This window comes from Oryctolagus cuniculus, chromosome 2 (genome assembly GCF_051225735.1).
Source record: "Oryctolagus cuniculus isolate XC-2025 breed Fujian yellow rabbit chromosome 2, ASM5122573v1, whole genome shotgun sequence".
Taxonomy (NCBI): domain Eukaryota; kingdom Metazoa; phylum Chordata; class Mammalia; order Lagomorpha; family Leporidae; genus Oryctolagus; species Oryctolagus cuniculus.
This window is the reverse complement of record NC_142868.1, coordinates 198,229,264-198,248,383: the sequence shown is the minus strand read 5'-3', so window position 1 is coordinate 198,248,383 and position 19,120 is coordinate 198,229,264. Positions and strand designations below refer to the sequence as shown.

The window sequence follows — 19,120 nt, the reverse complement described above, 5'->3', positions numbered from 1 at the left end:
GAACTCTTATAATTTTGCATTGTACGTAGATAAAAACTATCCTCTGAAACGTCATCCTCCTCGGCAGGTGCATTACATGGGCTGAGACTTGCCAGCCAGGAATGAGCGCCATGCGAAGGCTGACAGCGGCGGTTAGAAGGAGCCCAGGGCACGAAGCAGGCAGACGCCACAGCCCAGCAAGGTGCAGTGAGCGCCCCTGGGAGTCTACGGGGAACACGGGACCTCACTGAGGGTTCTGTACCTGTCTGTCTGTCACTCCCAGCGTCCCACAGCTTTAAGGAAGGAATAGAACAGAATGAAGCCGCAGCGAGACGTCAGCCATCGCCACTTCCCTGAGTTCCCCGTAACTCTGAACAATGCAGCCCCACAGGAACTCCCCCACACGATCTCATGCGCATGCGTGCTCGGCAGTTACCAAACTGCACTCTCAGAATCAGTATCTTTCCTGTTAAAATAATCATGGGCCATGCATTCCATAAGAAAACCAAATCAACTTCACTATGAAAAGTCGACATTCCTACTACGTACAAGTTTAAAATTAAATTTAGAACATTAATTCCTTGATAGTACATTGTATGATCATAGCAAATGAAATACCTAACCACACTATAGCCAATGTTAAAATGTACACTTTTGGGGCCGGCACTGTGATGAAGTAGGCTAAGCCTCTGCCTGAGGTTCCGATCCAGCTCTCTGCTATGGCCTGGGAAAGCAGTGGGGGATGGCCCATGTGGGAGACTGGGAAGAAGCTCCTGGCTTCAGATTGGCCCAGCTCCTGTCATTGTGGCCATTTGGGGGGTGAACCAGTGGAAGGAAGACCTTTCTCTCTGTCTCTCCCTCTCTCTGTCTGTAACTCCACCTCTCAAAGAAATAAATTAAATCTTTAAAAAAAATACACTTTTAAATTTGGACTTTGTTTTACTGGGCATGCAGCACATAATAACTGCACTAAAAACAATTTTAAAAGAAAGGCCCTGAGTCTTATATCTCATGAAATCATAAATGTAATGAAGAAAAAAATCTGTACACTTTAATTTACATAATTTCAGTGATATACATTTTTTAAAAACTTCACTTCAAAGCACACAACCATTGCTACTATGTTTTTGTACTTGTTAGATTGGTAGAGGTGTTCTTAGAGTCTACGGCCGACTGACAGCACTGGACCAAAGTTAATGTGCAACACAGCTTCAGTGGCAGAGGGCAGGGCTTTCCAGCTCAGCGTCAGGCGCCTTACGGCGTCCCCACACCTGGAGAATTCCATGGGAAGCCATTCTCAGTCTATATAATCAACCTTCTTATAAACAGGGTTTTTAACGTTTTATATAAATATATATGTGGAATCTTGCAAATTTTTAAAAGGCATGTAATGAATTATAGTTTACCACAAAACACCCAAAACACAAGGGAAAGCTATTACTAACCTAACTGGAAAAACATAACATTATTTAAACTACCTGAAAAATAATACTTGGGTCAAAGTTGAAAGATAAAGCTTAACACTGGGGCTGGCGCTGTGGCGCAGTGGGTTAAAGCCCTGGCCTGAAGCGCTGGCATCCTATATGGGTGCCAGTTCAAGTCCTGGCTGCTCCTCTTCCAATCTAGCTCTCTGCTATGGCCTGGGAAAGCAGTGGAAGATGGCCCAGTCTTTGGGCCCCTGCACCCACATGAGCGGCCTGGAGGAGACTCCTGGCTCCTGGCTTCAGATCGGTGTAGCTCTGGCTGTTGTGGCCATCTTGGGAGTGAACCAGCGGATGGAAGACCTCTCTCTCCCTCTCTCTCTACCTCTCTCTGTAACTCTTTCAAATAAATAAAATAAATCTTAAAAAAAAAAAAAGCTTAACATTACATTTTAACAGCAACTTAAAAAAAAAAAAAAAAAAAACCAAGGGCTGGTGGTGTGGTACAGTGGGTTAAGCCACTGTCAGCATCTCATATGAGCATAAGTTCGAGTCCCAGCTGTTCCACTTCTGATCCAGCTAATGTGCGTCGGAAGGCAGTGGAAGATGGCCCAAAAGCTTGGGTCCCTGCCACCCAGCTGGGAGACCCAGGATGGAGCCCCTGGCTCCTGGCTTCAGCCTGGCCCAGCCCTGGCTGCTGCAGCCATTGGAGGAGTGAACCAGCAGGTGGAAGGTTGATTCTCTCTCTCTCTCTCTGTTTCTCCCTCTTGCTCTGTAACTCTGTCTTTCAAATAAATAAATCTTTTTAAAAATAAATAAAATTAAAAACCACATACTAAACAATAGCAATAAACATGATTTTGTCATTTTTTCACTATTAACTGTACTCTAGGATTTAAATGGTAACATTACTATAATATCGTTTCCGTGGAAATATCCCAAGCAATTTAGTTAAAAGTAGCTGTTTTGGAAAAAGTTTTGTTGAGTTGAAGTTGGCCACAAGGACTTCCAAGTAGGAAATGAATGTAGTTTCTCAGTATAATTTAAGAAAAAGAAAACATAGGCTGGAAATTTAAAAAGTGCAAGCAGAATAATAAATCCACTCCTGAAACACGTGTAGAAGTGTGAATCCTGTTCCCGGCAACTACAGTGACTGCGAAGGCCCTGAGAGCTGACAGGGACCCTGTCCCGAGCCCACAGCTAGACAAAGCCTACAGCACCGACTTCCTGCCTCGGCATCTTGAAGCGTCCTGTCCAGGTCTCCTGCCAACGGGAGCGGCGTGGTCAGGAAACCGCTGTCAGCTCCCCCAGCGGTGCGGACAGAAACGCCCTGGGTGAGCCCGCCTGCTTCCATGTGGTCACTCACGGACTGGCTCCTGTTCATGCGAAGCGAGAGCTTCATCTCTAAAACCCTTATGCACTCAAAGTGAACAGCACGCTGGCTGTCAGGAGCCTGAAATGCTGCACAATTAAGTCGGCTTAATACGGCTGTCTTAGGCTGTGCAGGCAAGGCTGAGACAGACGGACTCAGAGAACGACAGCCCCTGCAGCCTTAACCCAACCCGGGGCAGGGCTGCCACGCTGCTCCCTGCGCTACCCCAGACGCCATGCCCAGGGCTGCCGGCCAACGGGCCGCTGTCACAAGGCACCGGCGGAGCTCTCCGCTCGCTCGCTCGGCTGCGGGGAAAAGAAACACTGTTCCTCCAGCCTTGGAAAAAGTGCTTGCAGCGGACCACAGCCGCACCCGGACCAGGTCTCAGGGCGGGTGGCCCCGCTCCTCCAGAGGGCTCTCCCAGAGAACCGCAGGAGGTCGCCCAGGAGACTGGCGCCCCTCCCCGCCCGTCTCCCTGAGTGTTACAGAATGACTTTATCTGAACAAATACAGGACAACAGGAAGTGGGCCCGCACTGAGACTGGCACGCAGGCTGCACCAGCCAGACAGCCAGCTTCGGAAGGAGCCGCTGAGGGCGCTGTTCCGGTCCACCCTCGCTAGCTCCTAACGTCTTCTTGTAGTCTCAAGGGTGATTTGGGATATTTGCAAAAACACTCTGCAGTTGTAACCAGCCACAGGCTTCATCAGAACCGCCAGTGGCACACGGCGCTGACCACTACGGAACGACCAGCAAGCGGACACGCCCGCGGTGCTGGAAAGCCCCTCCCTTATTGGAAAATGTAAACAGACCCCACCTCACGTCACTGAGAAGGAGGGAAAGCAGGAAGAAATGCGAGGGCAACGTGAAACGTTAGCGTCGAGTTAATCAGGAACTGGACCATCAGCACCCACTACTCCAGGCTAGCTGCCCACCACAGCGCAAAAGCGGAGTTAGCGAGCTGCGTCACCACAGCCAAGCCAAGCGAGGCGAGGCGGCTCCACACCACCAGAGGCTCCATTACCCGCGAGGGGGCTGCGGGCGCACACAGCCCCTCGGCAGCGTCCTCCTTGATAGCCTCCTAGCAACACAGAACAGAGAGTGTGGTGAGGGGGGCGGGCAGGAGAGCAGGGACAGCAACGACCACCCCGGTGCCTGCTGGCAGGCTCCCCTCCACCAGGCTGATTTCAACAGCAGGGCAGATGACACTTTACCCCTAACCGATACAAGTACATTAGCAGGGACTCCTTTCTCAAGTGAGGCTGAGCTAAGTTATCATCAGGAGTCCCAGCTGTTTTAGGCACAGATGTGTCTGCTGTGGATTAGTGTCAGTAGTGCACCTGGAGAATTCTCCTCCTCCTCTTTCAGCTGTGCCATTACACATCCTGTATTTTTTTGCACCATGATGCTAACATACATATTACATATACACAGATACCATACATGTACATTCTTTAAATGATATTAGAAACTGACAGATGTAAAGGTTTAGTGTTAAAAGTTTTGGTAACAAACATTATATTACAAGCCAGAACTCTCTGGTTCTAGGAAACTCAACGTGTAACCAACGAGACTGTTATCATTTTCCTTCCACAGATATTTACCAGAAAAGATAATAAAAAACAGTTTATGTTAGTCATAGCTTAAAACTATTTATAAAATCAGTTGCACTCTTACTACGGAAAGGAAAGAATCAAACTTGGAACACTATCTACGTTTATCACGAGATTCATGAGTTAGTTACCCCTTTATATACTTACTAGGCCATTGTTCTGATCTCTGGGCAAATTCGCTTTTACTGATGAGCGTGAGATGAGATGTTGGGAACCGCCAGGGCAGTACCTTGGCGTGTAAAGGTATGGGGCAAAGAATGGCTATGGAAAAACACGCAACAAAACAGGGCATGAACAATCGCAGAAATCAAAGTATAATGAGACTCATCAAATGAAGCCAAACATGACTCCCAGACTGTAATGCAGGTGGGAACAGCGAGGGCCTCCCTCATGCTCTACTCCATACCCCAACTTAACACACACTACTTACGTTCTTATGCTGTTCGTTAACGTAAGCGTTTTCAAACAAAGAAACTGAAGTTTCACACCTTACAACTGACACAAGTCTCTCTTACACTGCACGTGCTCACTCTTTGCGGAGAGTACACTGAGGTCCTTGAACACTTTTCCGCAGCAAAACTGAGCTGAAATAATGTGCAACCTCCTCCCCCCAAAGAAGTCTAGAGCGTGTGGACACGCTGGTGTGGACGCCAGGCATAGTGTTCTCTAAGCTCCTGGAGCTGGTCTACACCCTATGTCCTAGAGTTACTAACATGTGAATAACTATTGGTTATGTACATTTCAAACCATAGCATTTATTTGTAACCAGATTCATATAGACAGGAGGTGCCAGTTCTATCAGGGAAAGATTAAGCTTCACGAAGCTGTGCAAGCTAAGCCACAGCCCCGGACACCTGCATCCCATACTAGAGCGCCAGCCTCAGCCCGGGCTACCCCACTGCCAGTCTGGCCCCTGGCTCATGCCTCTGGGGCGGCAGGGCAGAGCTAAGATACTCTGGCCCCTGACCTAGAGTTCCTGGCTCCTGGCTTCAGGCTGGCCCAGCTCCATCTGAGCAATGGAACGCCTCACTTCTTCTCTATGAAATCCCTCACTTTCTCTCTCTCTCTCTCTCTCTCTCTCATTCTGCTTTTTGAATAGATAAATCTTGAAAACAAAAAGGGGAAGGGAAGCACCAAAAATAATTTTAAAAACTTACTACGCTTCACCACACTGAGGCAGCAGCTCCCAGCATTCTTACAACTTGAGAGAATGATTCTGCTTTAAGACCCAAAACCTCAAATACTTACAGAAAAAAAATCACTACACCTAAAAACCAAAGAAAATTCTGAAGAGTTTTAAACTGGCGAAGCACTGTGAAGGCACGGTCATTTCATTCATGAAATCGGTGAACGTAAATCTCAGCCTAGAGAGTTTGGTACATTTGGTGGTTGTTTTTTAATAAACTTCTTGGTTCAAAACTTCCACTGGCATCTATGAGCCATGTTGGGTAGGATAACAGTAGGTTTTAGGCCTGCACTTCCCACTGCCCACCACACAGATGTACGTCCTTGGAGAGCCGTCTCGGGGAGCCCCATGGAGTCACAGCGGGGCTCTGTGACTGCTGCACCTACTGCCAACATGGTCAGCATTTTCCAGAACCGGGAAATTCACTTTAACTCAGAAGTTTGTCTTTGCCACATTTACACTCTACTTCTCTCTCTTCCCAGTTCAAAGGACACTGAGGAGGCAGGCAGGCAGGCAGGCAGGTGGCTCTGTGAACACCGACCCCTGTGTTTCCCTGAATGGACTGAAGAGGGTGACAAAAGAAACGAGAAACCGCAATGGGTCTCAGCACAGCCGCAAAAAGTTAACATTAGGATCCACGCTCCTCTTACCCAGAGAAAATGCTAGCCTTGGCCTACGCCCAGTAGGACCTGAGTACCCCTGGTGACTAAAGGGCTCTCATCTTTTCATTTAGAAAACTTGAACGTTTGGGGCTGGCACCGTGACCCAGCAGAGCACTGGTTTGAGTCCTGGCTGCTCCCCTTCCGATCCAGCTTGCTGCTAGCGCGCCTGGAGAGGCAGCAGAGGACGCCCAAGTGTCTGGTCACCCATGTGGGAAATCAGAGAGGAGCTCCTGCTTCCTGGTTTCAGCTTGGCCCAGACCCAGTCACTGTGGCCATCTGGGGAGGGAACCAGCAGATGGAAGATCTCTCTCTCTCACTCTGCTTTTAAAAAAATCTTTAAAAAAAGGAAAATTGTCATGTTTGTATTAAACAAACAATTACGGCTGCCTGAAGATAACTTGAAATAAAATTCTAAAAAGGAGCTACCATGATGCTGACTGGTAATGACAGCTGATTACCACCAGCAGTGTTTTCCCTTCATTATCTCACGTCTAAATGACACAAATCATATTAAGTGCATAAATACTGCACTGCACTGCTGTAGGAACTGAAGTTTATCATTACTGCAAATGTCCATGTAAAATCCTGTACCAGACAGAACTAAAGGACACTTACTCACACAGAAACAGACTCCTGAAAGAGGGCGGTCACTGCTTACCACGGAGTTCGCTTTCTTAGCAAGATAGCAAGTAAAAGCAAACACCATCTCTAACGTGCAGACTCTGAGATCTGGAATGAGTACATTCTTCCCATTTCAAACCAAAAATGCGACTTCAAAGCGGCAGCAGGAACTCGAGCCGCGCGTCGGGACTGAGGGAACGCGCCCCTTACCCTGTTGTAGAAGGGGTGCTGGGGGCCCGTCATGCCGCTGAAGTAGCTGCTGTGGGGCTGCGGCGACACGACCCCGCCCGCGAAGGGCCCGCTGAAGGAGGCGGAGGAGCACACGGAGGGGGGCTGGCTGTACCCCGAGGGCGCCCGCGCCGCAGCCTCGTGGAGGGGGAGCGGCGGGTACGCGAGCCCTCCTATGTTGATCTGCTCTCTGGCCGCGCGGACGTCTGAGCCGTTCAGTCACGTCGTCGCAGGAGGCAAAAGAAAGAGGACACAGGAAGTCAGCACAGCACTACTTCCAGCTTCAATCACCGCGCAGAAACAGGGCCTCCGACTGCGGAGCACCCCACCCGCGCTAACTGGACAGGGGACTCCAACGTCCCAAGGGCCCTGGAGGAAAGCCATGGCCACCGCCACGGCACGCTTCCCGTCAGCCATCAGAACTGCTAATGTTTTTTCTGGCTTGAGAGGCGTCTGTTATTTCTGATAGTCTAACAATTCTGATGATTCAGAAAGTCCTACCAACTATTAATATCTCATACTCGTCGACACCACAGCGAGATGCCGCAGGGGCTGGCACTGTGGCGTAGCAGGTAAAGCCACCACCTACAGTGCCAGCATCCCATATGGGCGCCGGTTCAAATCCCAGCTGCTCCACTTCCGATCCAGCTCTCTGCTGGGGCCTGGGAAAGCAGTAGAAGATGGCCCAAGTCCTTGGGCCCCTGCACCCGCATGGGAGACTAGGAAGAAGCACCTGGCTCCTGGCTTCAGATTGGTGCGGTCATTTGGGGGCTCAACCGGCGGATGGAAGACCTTTTTCTCTGTCTCTCCCTCTCATTGTCTGTAACTCTCTCAAATAAATAAATTAAAATATTTTTAAAATAAAAATAAATAAGTAAACCTTTTTAAAAAAAATAATCTAAAGATTTTGTTACTCCCATGGAGAGAGTCCTCGGTTAAGAACAGAAGACTGGTAAGAAGAACGTTACGAGGGAGTGATACCCTCAAGTCTTGACTCCAAAGTCAAGGTCTGGGGACTGGGAAGCAAGAGCGTAACACAGCGAGTTCAACAAATAGCATTTTCTGAGCAGCACCAAGGGGAGGCCAAGACTCCTAGTCCTCAGTCATTTATTTGCCTGTGAGGTGCCTTGGTCCATAGTTCCCGGTTTTCATGGAGGAGAAACTTACATGCTGAGTTAGAAAAGGGCAACCTTCTGAGGACTTTAAGGAGAAGAACTAAATGGGCCACACATACTCACCTGCGATAATTTCCCGTAGTTTGGGGTCAAGGTTTACAGTGCACGGCAAGAAGGTTTTTACATCTCGTGCCACAAGAACCGGCGTCCTCGAAGACAAAAACACTTCAAAATTTCTTATATCCCCATCAATTTCAAGGAGCGGCTCCACATCTTTAGTTGTTGGGATATTCTTTGATATTCTTCATGGAATAACCAAGAAAGGTCATTAATGTCACCATTTTGAAAAGACGAATTCTGCAGGTAGCTTAAATTATGTCATTTATACAAGCAACACAATATACACCTTGCTCTCATTCTAGAAATCTTTTCTAAGGAAAAGAAACCAAAGAAGTGGTATAGATAAAACTCCTGCGTTAAAGCAAGTAGGGCCAGGATTGCGCTGCCTTTGGCCGCTGACACTTGTGAGTGACCTGGCTGCTCCTGCTGTGATCCAGCTCTCCGCTGCGGCCTGGGAGGGCAGGTGGTAGAAGGCGGCCCAAGTGCTGGGCCCTGCTCCCGTGTGGGAGATCTGCCAGCAGCTCCTGGTTCCTGGCTTCAGCTCCAGCCACTGCTGCCATTGGGGAGTGAACCAGGGGTGGAAGCTCGCTCTCTCTCTTTCTCTCCCTCCATCTGCAACTCAACCTCTCAAATAAATAAATTTTTAAGCAGTATCAGAGCTTACACAGCTAAAAAGCTAATCTCTTTCAGGATTAACACAAAACATTAAGAGGGCCCAGATGGGCTAGTGTTGTGGCATAGTGGGTAAAGCCGCCACCTGCAGTGCCAGCATCCCAGGTGACCACCAGTTCAAGTCCCAGCTGCTCCACTTCCTATCCAGCTCTCTGCTGTAGCCTGGGAGGGCAGCAGCAGATGCCCCAAGTCCTTGGGCCCCTGCATCCACATGGGAGACTCAGAGGAAGCTCCTGGCTCCTGGCTTCAGATCAGCTCAGCTCCGGCCGTTGCGGCCATTTGGGAGTAAACCAGCAAACGGAAGATTCATATTCTTTCTCTCTCTCTCTCTCTCTCCCTCTCTCTCTCCCTCCCTCTGCCTCTCTGTAACTCTGCCTTTCAAATAAATATTTAAAAAAAAAAAAAAAAGAGGGCCCAGAGATGTAGATAAAACACACAGCTGACGAGTCACATGAAACAAACTAAGGAAATGCTAACAGCAGCTCTGCGTAAGCATCCACGCGACAGACAGCGCCGCTGGTCACCAGCCACAGCCAGCCGCCGCCCAGGCTGGGTGTCTGCTGACCTTTGCAGCTCAGGGCGTTCACCTCGTGGGCTCAAGGAGAGATTGATCTAAATGATAAGCTGTTGGCAGGGGGCCAGCAACATCATATGGGCCTTCATTTTTCAGCTATTTTTCCAAAGGTTAGCATGTACAGAATTTAAGTAACTTTACTTTTCGGTTAGGGGTGAATTTAAATTTCTAGTATGAATTAAAGTTACCAGCAGCGGCACAGCCCATAGAAAGCACTACAAAACCTCAGGCATCAAGCAGCTCCCAGTAAGTTTCGATGAGATTTCTTTCTATACCATGAATCTAGCAGTATTTGTTAATGCCAACATCAACTAAGTTAAAAGCACCTTGATTATAAATGACAGGGGTTTAAAGAAAGCTCATATTAATTCCCTGGCAGAAATTACATAAACTGTTCATATTACTTCCATTCAAAATGAGGCTTTACATTTCAAAAATTTCTAGTTTAAATTAAAATATAAGCAATTCTTATAGCATAACTTAAGAAGTAGTTCTTAGAGCATATTTATTTATTTATATTTTATCTGATGGCATTTATTATTTAGTCGGAGGTTTAAAGTCAAGATAAATGTTCTTTAAAGATTTAAAACGGAAACTCTTAAATACCTTAGAATTTTAAACCATAAAATAAATTTAACTTCTGGTAGACTCAAATACTCTCTACCAGTGAATGCCTATATTAAACGTGCTCCATGCAAGAACACTTGAGGGATTCTAGGAGGCAGAAGGAACACACAGTCAGAAAACAGTCACTGATACTGTAGCCCAAGAGTGGGTGAGAACAGATAAAGTGAAAATCATTTGTATGCCCACAACTATCCCTGGAAAGACAGCCCCCGGCCCCACCCCGCCCCCCCGCCCCCCCGCCCCCCCCCCCCAGTACCCCAGGAGCTAACTACTGGCTTCCCTTGTGTGTCTGCATCATTCTCTGCCCATCCTGGGTACTCAGTGCAACCCCTCCCCCCCTTCAGGGAGACCAGCTCACGCTCCTCATCACAAGTCCCCGGCGCACACACACCAAATCACACTTGGAATTCTACATTCGTTAGTGTAACGATATTCTCAATGTCTGTCTCGCCCTCTAGACCGTAATTCCACTGGCACTGGGATCAACTCCGGTTCTGTTCACCACTGTTCCTCCAGTCCCCAGCACAGAACACCATCACAACACGGCTGTCCAATACAGACTTGGTAAGCAAATAACCTACATACAAAGTGTGTTCATTTGTTTAAAATGAAATAATTTTTACTTTAATTAGCCTTCCTGATATTGAGAAACTAAAACAGGCCGATGCATTTTGACTTAATTTTTCACACACGGTGTGAGGCAGGGGTCCAGTCTCACTCTATCAGGGATGGGGGCATCCAGCTGTTTTTTCCCCATCAAGTGGACTTCACATTCCTTGTCAAAACACCACTAGCCAGAGATATATGGGTTTATTTCTAGACTCTTAATTCCACTCCATTAGTCTATGCCTGGCCTTATGCCACTGCCACGCTGTTTCTGACGACTTCCATTCTGTAGTAAGTTTTGAAATCAGGATGTGTGGGCTCTCCACTTCTGCTGTTCTCTTTCAAGACTGTTTTGGTTATTTGAGTTACCTTGCAATTTCATATGAATTTGAGGATCTCCTTCTGTGTTGTGTGGAATTCTGACAGAGACCGCACCAGATGTGTAGATCACTTTGGTCAGTATTTACATCCTAACATTCAGTCTTCTTATCCATGAGCAGAATGGCTTCCCACTTGCTCAGGTCTTCTCTAATCTTTCGCTGGCAGTGGTTAGCAGCTTTCAGTGAATGTGTCTGCAGCCCCTTGGCCATATTTATTCTTGGGTATTTTGTGTTTTAGGTAATTCCTGTAAATAGAACTGCCTTAATTTCCTTTCCGATTGTTCACTGCTGCTGTACAGAAACACAATTGAGTTTTTTCTCTGTGTTGGTATTACACCTTGAAAATGTTGCTGAACATAGTAGCTCCAGCAGCTTTCTTGTGGGTTCCTTGGAATTTTCTACAGACATAATCACGTCATCTGGGATTAGAGACAGCTTTACTACTTCCTATTCGGTTTGAATCCTTTGCTTTTCTTGTCTAACTGCGCTGCCCAGAGCTTCCAGTACAGCACGGACAGCAGTGGCCAGCGTGGGAGCCTCAGTCGGCAGGAACAGAACGCCGTAAACTGGTGGAGTGAACAGGCCGCTGCTTCTCGTGGCCCTGCGGGCTGAGGCCCACGACCGGGATACCGACGTCCGGGTTTTGGTGAAGGCCCCTCTCGCACTGCAGACCTTACTGTGTCCCCCCTCGCGTGGCCGAGGAGGACAGCGGGACCCTGGTCTCCTCTCACAAGGACACCACCCTAACGACCCCCTCAATCTAATCATCCCCCTGAGCCCACTGTGCTGGGGCCAGGCACCTTCGGCGCACAGCTCAGGCACGTTCCCCTGTTCCTGTCTTGGAGCAGGGATGCCAAGTCGTGCCCCGTTGGCTAGGACGTCAGTGGGGGTTTCCAGAAATGCTCTGTAACCTGCTCAGTAAGCCCTCCTAGCCCTGGTTTTCTGAACGCTTTGATAGTGGAAGTTATCAAGTGTCTTTTCTGTACCAGTGGAGTATTCTCTTGTAACATTTATTATCTCTGGAAGTTTGCTAGTAGTGTCCCCATTTTCTGATTTTAATCATTAACGTCTTCTGTTTTTGTCAGTCTAGTGAAGAATTTGTCCGTGTTTTTCCCCAAAATAGATTTTTTAAAATTCCCTCTAAGGTGACTTTTTCTTTAAGCACATATAACCCCCCAGGACTGTTTCCACCGCCTGTTGTTAGTTACCTCTGCTGCTGGGGGGACACTCACAGACGTTATTTTGAACAGACCGTGATTACTTAGGGCCGCACTGTGGCACAGCAGGGTGAGCTGCTGCCTACGACGCCAGCACCCATGTAGGCGCCAGTTCCCGTCGCAGCCGCTTCACTCCATTCCAGCTTCCTGCTACTCCGCCTGGGAAAGCAGTGGAAGATGCCCAAGTACCTGGACCGCTGCCACCCAGGCTGGAGTCCCAGGCTCCTGGGTCAGCCTGACACCACTGACGCCATCTGGGAAGAGAACCAGCAGACGGTGGGCTCTCTCCCTCAGTCTCTCCTTCTCTCTGTGTAACTCTGCCTTTTTTTTTTTTTTTAATTTATTTCAGAGCTGGATTTTTGGTGTTGACACTGGTGGCAGTTTCAGGAATATGTGGTGTAGCTCAGGAAGCCAGCCTCCTGTCCAGAAGTCGCACCTGAGCCCTGTTCCCAGTCACTCACCTAGACCTTGGGCAAACCAGCTCCCTGAGCCTGCATGCATATGCATACATACCATGAAAACCTTACAGTCTGTCCTATGTAGCCACCTCACAGGCTGCATATACCTAACAACTTTAACTACACTATAACATGGCAGCTATAGATAAATCTAAGAAGTTGATTACTAAGATAATGGTCTCATCTCTGCCTACAACCAAAAGTTTTAAAGAAAGCAGCTCAATATAACGTGGGCAGTTAAGCACTTGAAGACCACATTACCCACATGACATTCCTAGCCTGCCCTACTGAGTGTGTTCATCGAGAACTCATGGGGGAGATATTCTTAATGTTTATATAACACGCAACCACTAATTTAAAAATAGGAAGATCCTCCCCACCAACAAGAATAATTCTTTAACATAACTATTTGAAAAAGAATTCCATACAAATAAAATATACAGACCTTAACATAAGAAGGCAAACAAAGTATATTTTATGTTATACAGAACAGACAACTATCTGGCTCAATAAAGATGATTTACCCTTCTAAGAGCTTATGAATATTTAGTACAAACGTTGCAGTTATTTCAGACCATGCCACAAATCACAGTTGCAACCTCTGTGGTGTGGAGACACCTGCTTCCACAGGGACACGCGGTGTAGCTTTCGTTCCAGATCGGGATGATGGGCGGCTGTCCGCTCTTCCGTATTTCAGCTCCCATCCCACTGCTCCATGAAGGCAGAGTCTGCTTGCTAAGGTCATGGCTGCCTTCAGCGCAGGTAACCAAGAGAAAGGGCCATCCCTGCGGGAGCCGGAGCCTGTTCCACGACCTCCTGGTTCGCAGGCACCACCACCACGATGTCCCAGCTCTTCTCCCTCTACTATGGAAACAACTCGGATTTGGAAATGCCGACTCGGTTTTGGTCACAGCTGTCTACTACATCAACGACTGCACCTGTGTGCTTTTGTAAGCTTTGTATTTATTTGTATTTATTGGAAATGCAGAGAGAGAGAGAGAGAGAGAGAGAGAGAAAGCGTACACACTTTCATCTATTGGTTCACTCCCCAAATGTGTATGACAGCTGGAGTGGACCAAGTCAAAGCCTGCACCACGAACTCCATCTGGGTCTCCCTTGGGGGTGGCAGGGACCCAAGTCCTTGAGCCACCACCTGCTGCCCCCCAGAGCGCCCATCAGAAACAGAGGTGCAACTCAATCCCAAACCTCCAACACGCCACGTGGGTCCCTCAGGTAGCTCAAAGGCTGCCCCACAGCACCTTCTCCATGCATGTGTTTACACAGCACCTCCAGCGTGGCCCTTCCTACCAAACCCCAGAGGGGCATTTGAGGTGTTCACGTATTACCATCCCAACATGAAATGCAAGGGCAGGAAGAGTAGTAATGGTTTATCGAGTCTAATCTGTACAAAGCTGTGGGTTTTCCTGTTCCATCCATTCCCTGAGTTAAAATCCTAATTTCCCAGGTTCCAAACATACTGGAAAAAGCACTTGAGAAAAATCTACTGATTATAAAGTGCCTCTCTGCCTCTACCAGTCCTTAAAGGCAGACCTCAGCCTGGCAGTGGCGCATCTTTGGCTTTGGCTCCAACACCAAGCGGGACTTCCACGTTAGACTCTCCAGTCTTGTTGATCTTTCCAGAGAAACAACTTTAGTTTCATTGCTTCTATGTTAGTCTATGCTCTATTTTATTTATGTCCACCTTAAACCTTATTTCCTTCCTGTTGCTAGATTTTTTAAGATGTCATTTTATTTATTTGAAAGTCAGAGTTACAAAGAGAGGGAGAGACAGATGGACAGAGAGGTCTTCCTTCACTGGTTCACTCCCCAGATGGCCACAATAGCCAGTGTTGGACCAGACTGAAGCCAGGAGCCAGGGGCTCTTCCCCGGGCCATTAGCAGGGAGCTGGATTGGAAGCAGAGAGCAGGGACACGAGCCGGTGCCCGTCTGGGATGCCAGACTCGCAGGAGGCAGCCTTACCCACTACCCCACAGTGCCGCCCGCTAGCTCTGGGTCAGCAGCTCTCTAACGCTCACTTTTCAAAGCCTACAGCAGTGTATCTGCATTTCCCATACTCCGTGTTCAGTAACCACATCAGGAAACCACAAAGCACTTGTGCACTCTGCAGCCGAACGTATAATCATGACAAGCCGTCAAGTGGAGTTGTTTCTGGTTTTAAAAAAGACATTTCTGGGGCTGGCACTATGGCACAGTGGGCTAAGCCTCTACTTGGGGCGCTGGCATCTCATATGGGCCCCAGTTCGTATCCCGGCTGCTCCTCTTCTGATCCAGCCCTCTACTATGGCCTGGGAAAGCAGCGGAAGATGACCCAAGTGCTTGGGCCCCTGCACCTGTGTGGGAGACCGGGAAGAAGCTCCTGGCTCCTGACTAGCTCAGCTCTGGCGTTGTGGCCAACTGGGGAGTGAACCAGCAGATGGAAGACCTCTCTCTCTCTCCTTCTCTCTGTAACTCTCACTTAAACAACAAAAATATTTTTTAAAAAAAGACATTTCCAAGTATTTAATGTATTTCATTTATATGCTCTTATGTGTTTAAGGATGGTCTAATTAGGGTTAAAAAAACACAAGCCACAGAAGTATCTATCTAAATTGACACAGAAATTGTTTATGGAGCTAAATAATTTTATGTTTACTCACTAGAAGAGTCTAGTCTACATTTTTCAAAAGTCCCTCTCTGTGAGAAGTGTAGACCACCAAGGTGATCTGTTTGGCCAAAGCAATCAGGCCCAAGACTACTTTGCTGTAAAACCGAGGAAACATGTAGGTGTGCAGTTTGAAGGATGCAAGGGCCCAGTATGCAAACTCAGCTGCCATCATCACCCCACAGCTTGTCTCCCTGCAGTTCAGCTTCCAGGACCCTCGACCGCTAACACAGGAGCGTGGCCCTGGCAGCAGGGGCACCACTGTGCACCCACCCTTCCCCGTGAGGCGGCTCCCTCGGCTCCATGTGACGCTAGGTCAGCACTGCTGGCACCACTCTGGCCATGTATTTCTGTTGTTCTTGCTTCTTGCTTTGTGCATACATAACAAATATGATTAACAACTGAAAAGTAAACTAGGACTAGAAATGGCGGGGGGGTGTTGTGGCACAGTAGGTGCCCCAGCCTACAGTGCCTGCATCCCATATGGGTGCCAGTTCAAATCCCAGCTGCTCCACTCTGATCCAGCTTGTTGCTAATGCTCCTGGGAAAGCAGTGGAGGATGGCCCAAGTGCCTGGGCCCCTGCACCATGTGGGAGATGTGGCTGAAGCTCCTGGCTTCAGATCAGCTCGGCTCTGGCACTGCGGCCATTTGGGGAGTGCATCAGCAGATGGAAGATCTCTCTCTGTATCTCTACTTCTCTCTGTAACTCTCATTTAAATAAATAAAAGAAATCTTTAAGAGAAATGAAAAAAAAATAGAAACAATAGAGGGCAATTTTATGATAACAAAATAGTTATATTTGTAATAATCTTTTCTAAACATTTCTTTATTTGAAAGGCACAGTTAGAGAGAGGGAGAGGCAGAGAGAGAGACTGGTTTATCTTCCACCTGCTGGTTCACTCCCCAAATGGCCACAACAGCCAAGATTAGGCCACGCTGAAGCCAGGAGCCAGGAGCTTCTCTGGGTCTCCCAAGTGGGTGCAGGGGCCCAAGCACTTGGGCCATCCTCCACTGCTTCCCAGTCACATTAGCAGGGAGCTGGATGGGAAGTGGAGCAGCCGGGTCTCAAACCGGCGCCCATACGGGATGCTCTCACTGCATGCTGCAGCTTTATCCACTACGCCACAGCACCGGCCCCTGTAATAATTTTTCAAAAGCACTTAATCACTTGACATAAAAGCATTCGCACTCAAAAAGAAACGAGGGGACCAGCACCATGGCGCAGTAGGTTAATCCTCCACCTGCAGCACTGCAACCTATATGGGCACCAGTTCTAGTCCCGGCTGCTCCACTTCCAATCCAGCTCTCTGCTGTGGCCTGGGAAAGCAGCAGAAGATGGGCCAAGTCCTGGGGCCCCTGCACCCGCATGGGAGACTGGGAAGAAGCTCCTGGCTCCTGGCTTCAGACTGGCGCAGCTCTGGCCATTGCAGACATTTGGAGAGTGAACCAATGGAAGGAAGACCTTTCTGTCTCTCCCTCTCACTTTCTATAACTCTACCTCTAAAATAAATAAATGAAATATAAGAAAGAAACAAAGGAAGGAAGGGAGGGAGGGAGGGAAGGAGGGAGGGGGAGAGAGAGAGAAAGAGAGAGAGAGAAGGAAAGAGAGAGAGAAAGAAAGAGAAAAAGAGAGGGTGAGAAAGAGAGAGAGAAAGGAAGGAAGAGAGGAGAGGAGAGGAGAGGAGAGGAGAGGAGAGGAGAGGAGAGGAGAGGAGAGGAGGGGAGGGCAGGGGAGGGCAGGGGAGAGGAGAGGAGAGGAGAGGAGGGGAGGGGAGGGGAGAGGGGAGAGGAGGGGAGGGGAGGGGGCAGGGGAGGGGAGGGGAGAGGCAAGGAGAAGAGAGGAGGGGAGGGGAGGGGAAAGGAGGGGAGAGGAGGGAAGAGGAGAGGAGAGGAGGGGAGGGGAGGGGAGGGGAGAGGAGGGGAGGGGAGAGGAGGGGAGGGGAGGGGAGAGGAGGGGAGAGAACTGAGGTGGGTTTAAGTGGTCTCCGGCAGTGCAGGCACCCCATATGAGCTCCGGTTCAAGTCCCGGCTGCTCCACTTCCGATCCAGCTCCCTGCCAATGAGCCAGCAGACAGGAGATCTCCTCCTCTGTCTCTCCCTCTAGCTCTGCTGTCCAATAAATTAAATTAATTGAATACATAAGGGTCTGGATCTACATGATGATGACTCAGTTTGGCAGTGCCTTCAGCCGACCAGGAAACCTGGATAACTAACACCTGGGCCTCTCCCGGGAGCTGTCGTGTCAACTCACCACAGTTACACCTCAGACGCCTTCTCTCACACGCAGCCTTGAGACAGGCAGTGATTTCTAGGAAAACGGTACCTGCATGAGATGCAAACTGTATTCTGTGATGAAAGAACACAGTATTCACCTAACAGATTTCCCTGAATGCAGACGTGAGGACCCCAGGGACCTGGGAGAGGCTGTACCACTGGGCTAGACAGCAGTGAGAGCAGTGAGGCCAACCTTTACAAGACCTGACGACGCCATCTCAGAGGTGGGGTTCGCTCACGGGGGTCTCTGGACTCCACTCTACTTCACAGAGGCCAAGCTGATCCCCTAAGCGAGGCTCTGGCGGGGCCTCCCACGCCTCCCCAGGCAGCACGAGACGACGCTCTCAGCTCTCACAGCACGGCGGCAAAGCCCCGGCCTGCAGGAGACCGGAGGTGCCCCTCCGTGTCCAAGCAACTTTGGTGTTTGGTGTAAAAGTGAGCCGGTGGGCGAAAACCCCACTTAGCTCTGGGGTTACAGTTGTGGTAACGACAGGGATCAGACAGGATCAACAAGCAGAGCTCAAAGAGGTTCAGCTCCAGTACCGAGAAGGCACTGCCGTCCCGTCCGTGAGCCACGTAAGCTTCTCGGTGAGGGGCACTTGGGGCTCCGTACCCCTCTGCTTACACAAACCCCACGACCTGAGAGGGCAGTTCATCTCCCTTCTCCCTCCCAGATCCCACGAGGTAGGACTCCAACCTTGGAAACGAGAAGCCCAAGGTTCAGAACGGTCCAGCGGTGGCACCGCATCACCGTGCGCACGGACGGCAGACGGGAAGCTGGTGCCCTGCTCCCTGTGCCGTTCAGACCAGGGCCACCGACATGGCTCCAAATCCTCCCGCAGCTGACTCAGGTGTAGCCTGTCACATGGTGCCACCTGACAGCTGAGGATCTGCCTGCAAGCCTGGCCAGTGCATCCTCCTGCTTGGCTTCAGTTTCTCTGCATCTTTAAAACCAAGCTTCTCCCCCACCTTCATGCTCGCGTGTAAATCCCTTCATTATTTAAAAACAAAATGAAGAGCAGCGCTCCTCTGTCCACAGAGTCACACGAGCAGGCGCATGAAGCCTGCATACCAGAGCAGGAAGACAGGTTAGGAGACAGCGCGACCCAGCGCAGGCTGCAGCACCCAGAGAGGCAGCACCCAACACTTCAACCAACCACAAGAAGCGAGAGCAGCTACAGCTAAGATCGGGGCGTCGCCTACGAAATGACATTCCCAGTTCATCTTCCATGTTCCCGGATAGATTCATCAATAACAGCCCACCCCGCCACTGCCAAAAATGTTTAGAAGTTGGTAATATTTCTATCCACTAATGATTTAGGATCTTCTTGAT

General features: G+C 49.1%; 1 protein-coding gene across 6 annotated transcripts in view; it reads right to left on the bottom strand.

Moving 5' to 3' along the window:
- KIDINS220 (kinase D interacting substrate 220) overlaps positions 1-19,120 on the bottom strand; it is a 101,779-nt gene that overhangs the window by 15,021 nt on the left and 67,638 nt on the right. For 2 of the 6 annotated variants that reach the window (XM_008249999.5, XM_008250000.5), the window contains exons 23-26: positions 8,319-8,497; positions 7,063-7,286; positions 4,531-4,644; positions 3,795-3,851 (exon numbers count right to left, since the gene is read on the bottom strand). In XM_008249999.5, the coding sequence (XP_008248221.3) occupies positions 3,795-3,851; positions 4,531-4,644; positions 7,063-7,286; positions 8,319-8,497 (574 nt within the window). The remainder of the gene's footprint in view (positions 1-3,794; positions 3,852-4,530; positions 4,645-7,062; positions 7,287-8,318; positions 8,498-19,120) is intronic. The other 4 variants (XM_008250001.5, XM_051833310.3, XM_008250002.5 and 1 more) reach the window with 2 other exon arrangements.